This window comes from Salmo trutta, chromosome 14, assembly GCF_901001165.1.
Source record: "Salmo trutta chromosome 14, fSalTru1.1, whole genome shotgun sequence".
Classification (NCBI taxonomy): domain Eukaryota; kingdom Metazoa; phylum Chordata; class Actinopteri; order Salmoniformes; family Salmonidae; genus Salmo; species Salmo trutta.
In genome coordinates, this window is record NC_042970.1 from 15,223,060 (window position 1) to 15,235,824 (window position 12,765).

At 44.7% G+C, this 12,765-nt stretch overlaps 1 protein-coding gene across 7 annotated transcripts in view; it reads right to left on the bottom strand.

Annotated features, from left to right (window-relative positions):
• LOC115207482 (voltage-dependent calcium channel subunit alpha-2/delta-2-like) overlaps positions 1 to 12,765 on the bottom strand; it is a 267,881-nt gene that overhangs the window by 107,236 nt on the left and 147,880 nt on the right. For 6 of the 7 annotated variants that reach the window (XR_003881017.1, XM_029774579.1, XM_029774576.1 and 3 more), the window contains exon 5: positions 10,890 to 10,934. The exons of the other annotated variant lie outside the window; for it this stretch is intronic. Coding sequence is in view for 5 of the 6 variants with exons in the window: in XM_029774579.1 (XP_029630439.1) it covers positions 10,890 to 10,934 (45 nt within the window). In the remaining variant the exon portion in view is untranslated. The remainder of the gene's footprint in view (positions 1 to 10,889; positions 10,935 to 12,765) is intronic. 7 annotated transcript variants of the gene reach the window in all.

Genomic DNA, 12,765 nt, shown 5'->3' on the forward strand with positions numbered 1-12,765 from the left:
TAGAGATGCTGGTTTATCAGATACAGAGAAAGTGGGTTAGGAATGCTGGAAGCATTAGTTACGAAAAAAGTCTCTGGGTTAGAGGGTGAAGGGGATTGGCTTAGAGAAAATGGTTGCATTGTTTACAGTGAAAGTGATTGGCTTAGAGAAAATGATTACATTATTTACAGTGAAGATGATTGGCTTAGAGAAGCCGAGTTATCAATAACGGCAAAGGTGATTTGGCTTCAGAAACCCGTTGTGCATAAGCAGCGTACTATGGAGTCCCATCCCAGTGTTTGTTTATCCCTCAGCCTGACTGTCATTTCAGTGAGGCTCCTTTTCCCCGAAGAGCCCAATCATAATTAACCAAGGCAGCTTCTAATTAGGAGCTAAATAAATCCACACAGGAAAAACTGATTGGTTCATTTTCTTCAGCCATCCACCACCTGTTTTGCTCGATTCATTACCCAAATTGTTAATTTTATCTCCCCATTCTCAATGTTTAATTAAAGGTTGAAGAGGCCAGGAACGACCTTTTGAAGACTTTTATTTCCACCTTTACCCATCCAGGGCTCACCCAGACTACAATCATCTCTCGCTCCTGACCCAGCTTATCCCTTTGATATTATTGTGTGTGTGTGAGTGTGTGTGCAACCAGTTTGAAATGGCTAGCTAGTTAGCGGTGCACGCGAGTAGCTTTTCAATCGGTGAAATCACTAGCTCTGAGACTTTGAAGTAGTTGTTTCACACGGCTTTTGTGGAGCAATAGGTAATGATGCTTCATGGAAGGCAGCTGTTGATGTGTTCAGAGGGTCCATGGTTCAAGCCTAGTTGGCTCAGTTGGCTTTGGCCAAGCTGCTGGGGTTGCTGCGCAGAAGGAGAAGGTCAAAGAGGGGTGAGTGTAACCGGTGTGAAACGGCTAGCTAGTTAACGGTGTGCGCTAGTGATGTCAATCGCTCTGAGACCTTGACGTAGATACAAACTGGGTTTTCACAGTGTAATGTAATGCAAAGAAAATCAAAACACTAAATGACTCTGTTTCAAATGGAATGCCAAGCTATAATAATAATAGTTTTGCCAGCTAGATGGCCGACATCTCTGCTACTTGCCTCAACCAAATCGTTACCTTGGAACATAATTTACAATTTATACGTATTTCACTAGCAGCCAAATAACAGTATCAAATCAAAGTGAGATAATGCATAACACAGACCATTGCAATTTCACCCCGAGTGAGAGTTGTCTGTTCTCTGCTGAAGCCTAAATAATAATCTTCTATTGGGTGGCCTGATCTTGTCTCTTTCATTTGGGTATTTCTTGCAGAGAGATTTCCCCCCAACAATGGCAGAAAATACAACTCTAAAATCAATAACATATTATTCTACACTCCTAGAAGAAATGTCCTAAGTAGAACCATACAGGGTTCTTCAGTTTGTCCCCATAGGGGAACCCTTTTTGGTGCTGGTTAGAACCCTTTGCAGAGGGTTATATCTAGAACCCTCTATGTAGGGTTCTTCAAAGAACCCCCATGTATATGGTTCTACCTAGAACCCTCTATGAAGGGTTGTACCAAGGACAATTGTATCATCTAAAGGTTCTTCCTAGAAACTTCTTTGAAGTGTTCTTTGGACGGCGCTAACTAGAACCCTCTATGAACGGTTCCACCAGCCTTATTAGCCTTTAAAATGTTATTATTTATGACAATACATTACATATATCATAAGGCCTTTCTTTGAGGGCCTAGTTATACCCTAACACAGTGGTGTTACGAATCTCCTGGTTTACAGGCCACATCAAGCCTGCAAGTCACATTATGCTGGCTTGCAAAGCAATGTGTAATTCCTATTGGAAACCAGCCAGAGTTAGGATATCAAACAAGTGGAATTTTGTACCACCCGGAACCTGCATTCAGAATGACTGGCAGGGTAGGGAAGATTGAATACTGAGACTACCTCAATCATCTAAACTGGAACAACCATCTCAGTAATGGGTGCAATAACTTCAACAGATTGGATTCGTTTAGAAAACTGTATGTTATTTATCTTTGTGTAGCATAAAATTAATCAACCAATCAATGTACATGCAAAAACACAGATATTACAGTAAAACAAACAATTTGGAAAATTATCCCTGCAATAGAGCATGCTGGGAAATATTACTGTATATATGGTTCTCTATAGAACCTTTCTTGTCTGCCATAGAATCCTTCTTGACTAAATTATTTAATCATCAAATAACCCTTCCTTCAAAAAACTGTTCTTAGGATGTTAAAGGTTATAGGTAGAACCCTTTGCCTTACAAAGAACCCTTGTCTTCCAAAAAGGGTTCTTCTGATCAAAATGGTTCTTGGTAGAACCCTATCCATCTGCAAAGAACCCTTTTGTAACCCCTTTTTCTAAGAGTGAACTGACAGCAAATGCGGTGGTGCTGGGACCAAAAAGACAGGCCAAGACATCATGCCTATGACATTTAATGTGTCCATGTGTGTCTGGTGTGTATTAAATTCATAGTAAGATGGATTTATAATTGGAACCTGACAATGAAAACAGTTAATTGTCAAAAGCCCAGGGTTAGATTAGATTAGATTAGATTTATTAGTCACATGCACAGGGGGACAGGGGGAGCAAGTCACTGACTAGTGGTGGCTATTCAGCATCCTGATGGTCTGGGGGTTGAATCGATTGGCCAGTCTGACAGTTTTCGCCATGATGCTCCTATACTGCCCGCGTCAGAGTGATGGAAGCGGGGAGAACAGGGCGTAGCTTGGGTGGCTGAGGTCCCTGATGATCTTCTTAGCCTTCCTGTGACAACTGGTGTTGAAGAGTCGAGGTTGAAGAGTCACTGTCATGCCATCTTCACCATGCTGTCCATGTGGTTTGACCATTCCAGCTTCTCGGAGATGTGCACGCCGAGGAACTTGACGTTTTTTAACGTCTCCACTGCGGCCCCGTTGTTTTGCTGACGTTGAGGGAGAGGTTATTTACCTGGCACCACGCTGTCAGAGTGCCTACCTCCCCTTTGTAGGCTGTCTCGTCGTAGTTGGTAATCAGGTCTACCGACTACTGTGGTGTCTCAGCAAACTTGATGATGGAGTTGGAACTGTGTGAGGCCACGCAGTCGTGGGTTTACAGAGAGTACAGGAGGGGACTGAGGACGATCAGTGTGGAGGAAATGACGTTGTCTGAGTTCAGTCCCAGGGCCGTGAGCTTTGTGGTGAGCTTATACAACACTATGGTATTGAAGGCCGAGCTGTAGTCAGTGAACAGCATCCTCACAAATGCATTCCTTGTGTTCAGGTGGGTGAGGGCAGTGTGCAGTGCAATGGCAATTGCATTGTCCTTGGATCTGTCTGGGGCGGTAAGCGAATTGGAGAGGGTTGAGTGTGTCGGGGAGGGAGGAGGTGATATAGACTTTGACTAGCCTCTCGAAGCACTTCATGATGACAGAAGTGAGTGCTAGGTGTTGGTAATCATGCAGTTCAGTTACTTTCCCTTTATTGGGCACGGGGATGATAGTGGATATCTTGAAGCAGGAGGGAACAACTGCATGAGCTAGAGAGAGATTGAAAATGTCAGAAAACACATCAGCTAGCTGGTCTGCACACACATGCTCTGAGGGCATGGCTAGAGAAGCCGTCTGGGCCGGTAGCCTTGCGAGGGTTAACACGTTTGAATGACATACATATGTCTTCCATGGAGACCGTAAGCATGTAGCCCTTGTTATCGTCAGGGGCTCACCTCGGCAGCACAGAGTCGTAATGCTTGAAGCGTGAGAAAAAGGTGTTTAGCTTGTCCGGTAGCGCGGCGTTGGTGTTCGCAACGAGACTGCATTTCTTTTTGTAATCTGTGATCGTTAGAAGCCCCTGACACATATGCCTCGTGCCCGACCAGCTGAATTGCTCCTTCACTTTGTCCCTATACGTAGGTGGTATTTGTACTGTTTAACCAAACAATTGTCCCTGGTCACCTTGCCGTGTTTATAAGCAGCTAGAGTTGGGTAAGGATAAGGGCAAGACTAGTGGGCTAGACCTCAAGATAGTTTTAACATAGGGTGTTGTTCATCCCACTACTAAGAATCCCCTCCAGTGCTTCCTTCACACATACTTCTGTGGAATATTCCTTTAAAAAATGAATGGCCGCTATATGCTGTTTTTACGCCTGGACACAGAGAACTGGAGATGGAGGACACAGACAGTGTCACCTTTTGGGCAGGCAGAACTGTGGTGGTACTCACTTACGTTCACAAGGGTACTGTGGGATTCGGGTGCCACAAAGGCCATCAATTCAAAGTTGTGAGAGATATGGAGTCCAGAACATCTGGCGAACATTCTAATTATGGAGTGTTTATACTGGAGGGGTGGAGGGACACACTACAACCCAGGAGAGAAAGGGACGATTGGATGAACAGACATGGGGAGAGGAGGGACGGAGCAGACAGGACAGAGGTTAGGTTAGAGGGAGAGTACAGGAGTAAGGGTCAGTTGGAGAGAGTAGACACTGTGGACCAGTGACAGGTCACAGGGTGGTGATGGAGGTGGAGGAATAGGAGGGGGGAAAAGAAGGAGGAACAGTGTGGGAGAGGGCAAAGGATAGAGGATGTTTGAGGAGAAACTAAACACTCCCTCACTTACCTCTTCATAACCATTCACTTGGTTCTGGACACAATGGAGGTGGGGGGGGTGACCTTTAGCGGTATGCTGGGGTGGGCCATGGGTTTTGTCAGGGGCTTGGCCTCAGCAGTGACCATTTTAATGATGACCGATGTCCTCCAATTAGATGTGTTGACAGGCCCTAAAGTGCTGTGTCATTAATCACAGGAGGGCTGCCTCCGCACACCACGAAAATCACACCGTGATTTATAACATAGCTAGCTCCTCTCTCTGTCCGTCCACATATTTCTCTATCTCCATCTTTCTCCTTTCTCTCTCTCTGTCCCACCATTACTTTCCTCCGTCTCTCTCTGTCTCGTCATCTCTTTCTCTCTCTCCTTCATCTCTATCACTCTCTCTCCTTCGTCTCTCCCTCCTTATTCCTTCCTTCCTTTTGTGCTCGGACGATACAGGGAATTCATGCATTTGGTACTGATAGCCAATTAATCAGGTGGCTTGGTAGCACAAAGAGGAGTGGTGAGTCACTGTGACCTTTACATCTTCTGGAAGGACTAATAACTGTTCCCAGACCAGTGACAGACAAAGGCATTGTTAGGACACTCTGCATAGGGCTCCCGAGAGGCGTCACTACAGACCCTGGTCTGATTCCAGGCTGTATCACAACCGGCCGTGATTGGGAGTCACCATAGGGTGGCGCACAATTGGCCCAACGTCGTTAGGGTTTGGCCGGGGTAGACTGTCATTGTAAATAAGAATTTGCTTTTAACTGACTTGCCTAGTTAAATAAAAATAAAATACCTTCTACAGAGGATTGTGGACTCAGCAGGTGGATCTATAGGTGACTCATATTAATAGCAACGTTACATGAAGCTTCGATAGTTACTATACAGCCATGTACAGTTGAAGTCGGAAGTCTACATATACCTTAGCCAAATACATTTAAACTCAGTTTTTCACAACTCCTGACATTTAATCCTAGTAAAAAATTCCTGTCTTAGGTCAGTTAGGATCACCACTTCATTTTGAGAATGTGAAATGTCAGAATAATAGTAGAGAGAATGATTTATTTCAGCTTTTATTTCTTTCATCACATTCCCAGTGGGTCAGAAGTTTACATACACTCAATTAGTATTTGGTAGCATTGATTTTAAATTGTTTAACTTGGGTCAAATGTTTCGGGTAGACTTCCACATGCTTCCCACAATAAGTTGGGTGAATTTTGGTCCATTCCTACTGACAGAGCTGATGTAACTGACTCTGGTTTGTAGGCCTCCTTGCTCTCACACTCTTTTTCAGTTCTGCCCACAAATTTTCTATGGGATTGAGGTCAGGGCTTTGTGATGGGCACTCCAATACCTTGACTATGTTGTCCTTAAGCCATTTTGCCACAACGTTGGAAGTGTCACGTCCTGACCAGTAAAAGGGGTTATTTGTCATTGTAGTTTGGTCAGGGCGTGGCAGGGGGTGTTTGTTTTGTGTGTTTTGGTGTTTTTGGTTCAGGTTCTATGTTTTCTATTTCTATGTTTAAATCTAGTTTTCTATTTCTATGTTGGTTTTTGGCAATGACCTCCAATTAGAGGCAGCTGGTTGTCGTTGTCTCTAATTGGAGGCCATATTTAGTTGTGTTTGTTTCACTTGTGTTTTGTGGGTGGTTATCTCCTGTATGGTCTGTGTACCTTATGGGATTGTTTCGTCGTTTGTTTCTTTTGTTTAAGTGTTATTTCTAATAAATTAAGAAGATGAGCACTTTACCCGCTGCGCCTTGGTCCAATCCTTATGACGCCCGTAACAGGAAGTATGCTTGGGGTCATTGTCCATTTGGAAGACCCATTTGTGACCAAGCTTTAACTTCCTGATGAGATTGAGATGTTGATTCAATATATCCACATAATTTCCCCCCTCACGATGCCATCTATTTTGTGAAGTGCACCGGTCCCTCCTGCAGCAAAGCACCCTCACAACATGATGCTGCCACCCCCGTGCTTCAAGGTTGGGATGGTGTTCTTCGGCTTGCAAGCGTCCACCCTTTTCCTCCAAACATAACGATGGTCATTATGGCCAAACAGTTCTATTTTTGTTTCATCAGACCAGAGGACATTTCTCCAAAAAGTATGATCTTTGTCCTCATGTGCAGTTGCAAACCGTAGTCTTGCTTTTTTATGGTGGTTTTGGAGCAGTGGCTTCTTCCTTGCTGTCGATATAGGACTCGTTTTTACTGTGGACATAGATACTTTTGTACCTGTTTCCACCAGCATCTTCACAAGGTCCTTTGCTGTTGTTCTGGGATTGATTTGCACTTTTCGCACCAAAGTATCATCATCTTTAGGAAGACAGAACGCGTCTCCTTCCTGAGCGGTATGACGGCTGCGTGGTCCCATTGTGTTTATACTTGCGTACTATTGTTTGTACAGATGAACGTGGTACCTTCAGGTGTTTGGAAATTTCCAAGGAAATTGCTCCCAAAGATGAACCAGACTTGTGGAGGTCTCCCAGTTTTTTTCTGAGGTCTTGGCTGATTTCTTTTGATTTTCCCATGATGTCAAGCAAAGAGACACTGAGTTTGAAGGTAGGCCTTAAAATACATCCACAGGTACACCTCCAATTGACTCAAAGTATGTCAATTAGCCTATCAGAAGCTTCTAAAGCCATGACATCATTTTTGGGAATTTTCCAAGCTGTTTAAAGGCACAGTCAACTTAGTGTATGTAAACTTCTGACCCACTGGAATAGTCATACAGTGAATTATAAGTGAAATAATCTGTCTGTAATCAATTGCTGGAAAAATGAGTTGTGTCATGCACAAAGTCCTAACCGACTTGCCAAAACTATAGTTAGTTTTTTTCCAAAACAATACATTTTTGGAGTTGTTGAAAAACGAGTTTTAATGACTCCAACATAAGTGTATGTAAACTTCCGACTTCAACTGTATGTTTGGTATAGTCTAGGCCTACTATCCTGTCTTGTGTTTGGGTGTTCCTTGGTTATTTATTGGGGCATTGAGTGCTGCACAGAGAGTGCTGCTGACATCCACAGTTGTATGTACTCCAGGGTTTTTCCTATCCTGGGAGGAAAGTAGGAGCTGCAGTCGCTGTCACATGCACAGAAGACATTTAGGGTTTAAGGATTTCACAGGGTTCAAAAATTGAGGTTAGGTATTAGGTACTCGACAGTTGGGGGTGAGGGTACTTTAAGGTTTGACAGGTGGGGGTTATGTGCAGTTGGGGTTAGGTAGGTCCTTCAGGGTTTGGGGTTAGGTAGGTAAGTCCTTCAGGGTTTGTGGTTAGGTAGGTAAGTCCTTCAGGGTTTGTGGTTAGGTAGGTAGGCAGGTTCTTCAGGGTTTGGGGTAAGGTAGGTAGGCAGGTTCTTCAGGGTTTGGGGTTAGGTAGGATGGTCCTTCAAGGTTTGGGGTTAGGTAGGTAGGTAGGTCCTTCAGGGTTTGGGGTTAGGTAGAATGGTCCTTCAAGGTTTGGGGTTAGGTAGGTAGGTAGGTCCTTCAGGGTTTGGGGTTAGGTAGGATGGTCCTTCAAGGTTTGGGGTTAGGTAGGTAGGTAGGTCCTTCAGGGTTTGGGGTTAGGTAGGATGGTCCTTCAAGGTTTGGGGTTAGGTAGGTAGGTAGGTCCTTCAGGGTTTGGGGTTAGGTAGGTAGGTAGCTACTTCAGGGTTTGGGGTTAGGTACACTCTTTGAAAAAAAGGTGCTATCGAGAACCTAAAAGGGTTATTTGGCTGTCCCCATAGGAGAACCCTTTGAAGAACCCTTTTTTTGTTCCACATAGAACACTTTCCCCAGATGGTTCTACACAGAACCCTGAAACCAAAAAGGGTTCTACTTGGAACCAAAATTGGGTTATCCTATGGGGACAGCCGAAGAACCTTTTGGGAACCCTTTTTTCTAAGAGTGTAGGTAAGTACTTCAGGGTTTGGGGTTAGGTAGGTAAGTACTTCAGGGTTTGGGGTTAGGTAGGTAAGTACTTCAGGGTTTGGGGTTAGGTAGCTAAGTACTTCAGAGTTTGGGGTTACAGTGGGGCAAAAAAGTATTTAGTCAGCCACCAATTCCGCAAGTTCTCCCACTTAAAAAGATGAGAGAGGCCTGTAATTTTCATCATAGGTACACGTCAACTATGACAGACAAAATGAGGAAAAAAAATCCAGAAAATCACATTGTAGGATTTTTTATTAATTTATTTGCAAATTATGGTGGAAAATAAGTATTTGGTCACCTACCAACAAGCAAGATTTCTGGCTCTCACAGACCTGTAACTTCTTCTTTAAGAGGCTCCTCTGTCCTCCACTCGTTACCTGTATTAATGGCACCTGTTTGAACTTGTTATCAGTATAAAAGACACCTGTCCACAACCTCAAACAGTCACACTCCAAACTCCACTATGGCCAAGACCAAAGAGCTGTCAAAGGACACCAGAAACAAAATTGTAGACCTGCACCAGGCTGGGAAGACTGAATCTGCAATAGGTAAGCAGCTTGGTTTGAAGAAATCGACTGTGGGAGCAATTATTAGGAAATGGAAGACATACAAGACCACTGATAATCTCCCTCGATCTGGGGCTCCACGCAAGATCTCACCCCGTGGGGTCAAAATGATCACAAGAATGGTGAGCAAAAATCCCAGAACCACACGGGGGGACCTAGTGAATGACCTGCAGAGAGCTGGGACCAAAGTAACAAAGCTTACCATCAGTAACACACTACGCCGCCAGGGACTCAAATCCTGCAGTGCCAGACGTGTCCCCCTGCTTAAGGCAGTACATGTCCAGGCCCGTCTGAAGTTTGCTAGAGAGAATTTGGATGATCCAGAAGAGGATTGGGAGAATGTCATATGGTCAGATGAAACCAAAATATAACTTTTTGGTAAAAACTCAACTCGTCGTGTTTGGAGGACAAAGAATGCTGAGTTGCATCCAAAGAACACCATACCTACTGTGAAGCATGGGGGTGGAAACATCATGCTTTGGGGCTGTTTTTCTGCAAAGGGACCAGGACGACTGATCCGTGTAAAGGAAAGAATGAATGGGGCCATGTATTGTGAGATTTTGAGTGAAAACCTCCTTCCATCAGCAAGGGCATTGAAGATGAAACGTGGCTGGGTCTTTCAGCATGACAATGATCCCAAACACACCGCCCGGGCAACGAAGGAGTGGCTTCGTAAGAAGCATTTCAAGGTCCTGGAGTGGCCTAGCCAGTCTCCAGATCTCAACCCCATAGAAAATCTTTGGAGGGAGTTGAAAGTCCATGTTGCCCAGCGACAGCCCCAAAACATCACTGCTCTAGAGGAGATCTGCATGGAGGAATGGGCCAAAATACCAGCAACAGTGTGTGAAAACCTTGTGAAGACTTACAGAAAACGTTTGACCTGTGTCATTGCCAACAAAGGGTATATAACAAAGTATTGAGATAAACTTTTGTTATTGACCAAATACTTTTTTTCCACCATAATTTGCAAATAAATTCATAAAAAATCCTACAATGTGATTTTCTGGATTTTCTTTTCTCATTTTGTCTGTCATAGTTGAAGTGTACCTATGATGAAAATTACAGGCCTCTCTCATCTTTTTAAGTGGGAGAACTTGCACAATTGGTGGCTGACTAAATACTTTTTTGCCCCACTGTAGGTAGGTAGGTACTTCAGGTTTTGGGGTTAGGTAGGTAGGTACTTCAGGGTTTGGGGTTAGGTAGGTAAGTACTTCAGAGTTTGGGGTTAGGTAGGTAAGTACTTCAGGGTTTGGGGTTAGGTAGGTAAGTACTTCAGGGTTTGGGGTTAGGTAGGTAAGTACTTCAGGGTTTGGGGTTAGGTAGGTAAGTACTTCAGAGTTTGGGGTTAGGTAGGTAAGTACTTCAGAGTTTGGGGTTAGGTAGGTAAGTACTTCAGGGTTTGGGGTTAGGTAGGTAAGTACTTCAGAGTTTGGGGTTAGGTAGGTAAGTACTTCAGAGTTTGGGGTTAGGTAGGTAAGTACTTCAGGGTTTGGGGTTAGGTAGGTAAGTACTTCAGGGTTTGGGGTTAGGTAGGTAAGTACTTCAGGGTTTGGGGTTAGGTAGGTAGGTACTTCAGAGTTTGGGGTTAGGTAGGTAGGTACTTCAGGGTTATCTGAATCTCTTGGGAGGACAGTTAGTGGGAGCTTGGTCACATGCATGGTGCTGGCCCCAGGCCTGTCACACACACTCATAGCCACAGTGTCAGCAGCGTACTAACACACACAGACAGCCCAGAGGCCTGTGACCAGTGGGACAACAAGACGTACAGGGGAGCAGGACGGGCAGGACTGGGAGGACATACCACTGTACTCACATAGTCTGATTCCGCTTTCGAATCATAGTACTCCATGTCGCTCTCCTGCGCGGAAAAGAAAGGTGAAAAGACAGGTGATGAGAGAAGATATAGCAGTGACTATATCCATTAGGCTCTTGTGCTGGTGGAGCTGTATGAAGATATCAAGGTTATATTCAGACACACTAGACAGCATGAGAATATAATCAGCATCACAGAACACTGGGGAGGTAGTGTGATGAAAGATTGTGGAATGGAACTTTGTGGAATGTGTTTCTGAGACGTGCTGTGTTCTAATGCAGTACAGGATGCAATCTAGTAGTATTGTAACGTGGTATGCACTATAATAGGAAATACAGTGCTATGGTGTATGTATGGCATGATTTACTATGGTGCAGTGGTTGTTAGCTGGATATAGGATGAGTATATAGAGTGGAATGAGCTAGCATTGCTCCCTAGAGCTCTCATCCACTGCTTATTGTCTGTTGAGTTCATGGTAAATAGCGCCTCTCATCTCAGAGGAGAAAGAAAAGACAGAGAACAGGACAGAAACCAAGTTCATGGCAGCGTTCCCTGTATACCCCCAAAGCCCACAACCCCCACGCTCCCCAGCCCAGAGCTTGCCCCCTTCCTCCGACCCCCACCTCCTCGCCAGGGCTGCGTGCGGCACGGTGCGGCATACGTCTGGGCCCGCCTCAATATCATTGGGAGGGAGCCTGGGTGAGGACACGCTCTCAAGGGCACTGGAGTGACTGCTTCTCCCGCTGTGGAGGAGCTCTGCTCATTCTCTGACAGCAGAGGAGAGGAGAGGCTGAGAGAGCCCTTCACACACACACATACCCACACATGCCCATTGCTGTCTCTCTCTCTCTCTCGCTGTCTCTCTCTCGCTGTCTCTATCTCTCCCTGAGACAGTCCAGACCCAATGTGTCCGTGACCAGGACCCGGGCTGGCCTCCAGCCCTAATCAGGGAGTCAGTCATCAGCTAAGCACGGCTCAGCTCAGCCCCAAACAACCCACACAGACAGACGGACAGACGCAGCCTGACCCAAACTCCTATTGACACTTAACATGAGGCAGGGCCTTGCCTAGGGGGGCCTCCGGACGGGGAAGCAGAGAAGCAGAGTCCTCTCCCTTCAGACCGACGCTCGTTATCCTCCAGTACCAGAACACTCTGCCTCCTCTCTCTACACAGCAGCCATGCATAATCTGGATAGACAGTGGGACAAGGAGAGAAGATGTGGAAAGGGGGGGAAAGGGTAGTTGAGGGATGTAAACATGAAGACACTTATAGAGGGTTCATAAGGGTGCCTGTGGTGGGTATGGAAAAAGAAACATGTCAAATTTGCACTTTCACATGTGAAAATAGCATTTTTAATAGTAAAATTGCATTTTCACATGTGAATTGCTGTTTTCACATATTGAGCTTAAAAATGCAGGTGAAACTTCACACGTGTCCGAAAACCACGTCTGACGCACGTGTCTGTTTTTCCCAGGTGACATTTTTCACATGTGATTTGTTCACATGTGAAAAGGTATTTTAAATGCCGCACGTGTCTGACTCATGTGAAATGTATATTCTACCGTTCAAAAGTTTGGGGCCACTTAGAAATTTCCTTGTTTTTTTGTCCATTAAAATAACATCAAATTGATCAGAAATACAGTGTAGACATTGTTAATGTTGTAAATGACTATTGTAGCTGGAAATGGCCGATTCTTTATGGAATATCTACATTGGCGTACAGAGGCCCATTATCAGCAACCATCACTCCTGTGTCCAATGGCACGTTGCGTTAGCTAATCCAAGTTTATAATTTTAAAAGGCTAATTGATCATTTGAAAACCCTTTTGGTTTTTGAAAACTGTTATCCTGATTAAAGAAGCAATAAAACTGGCC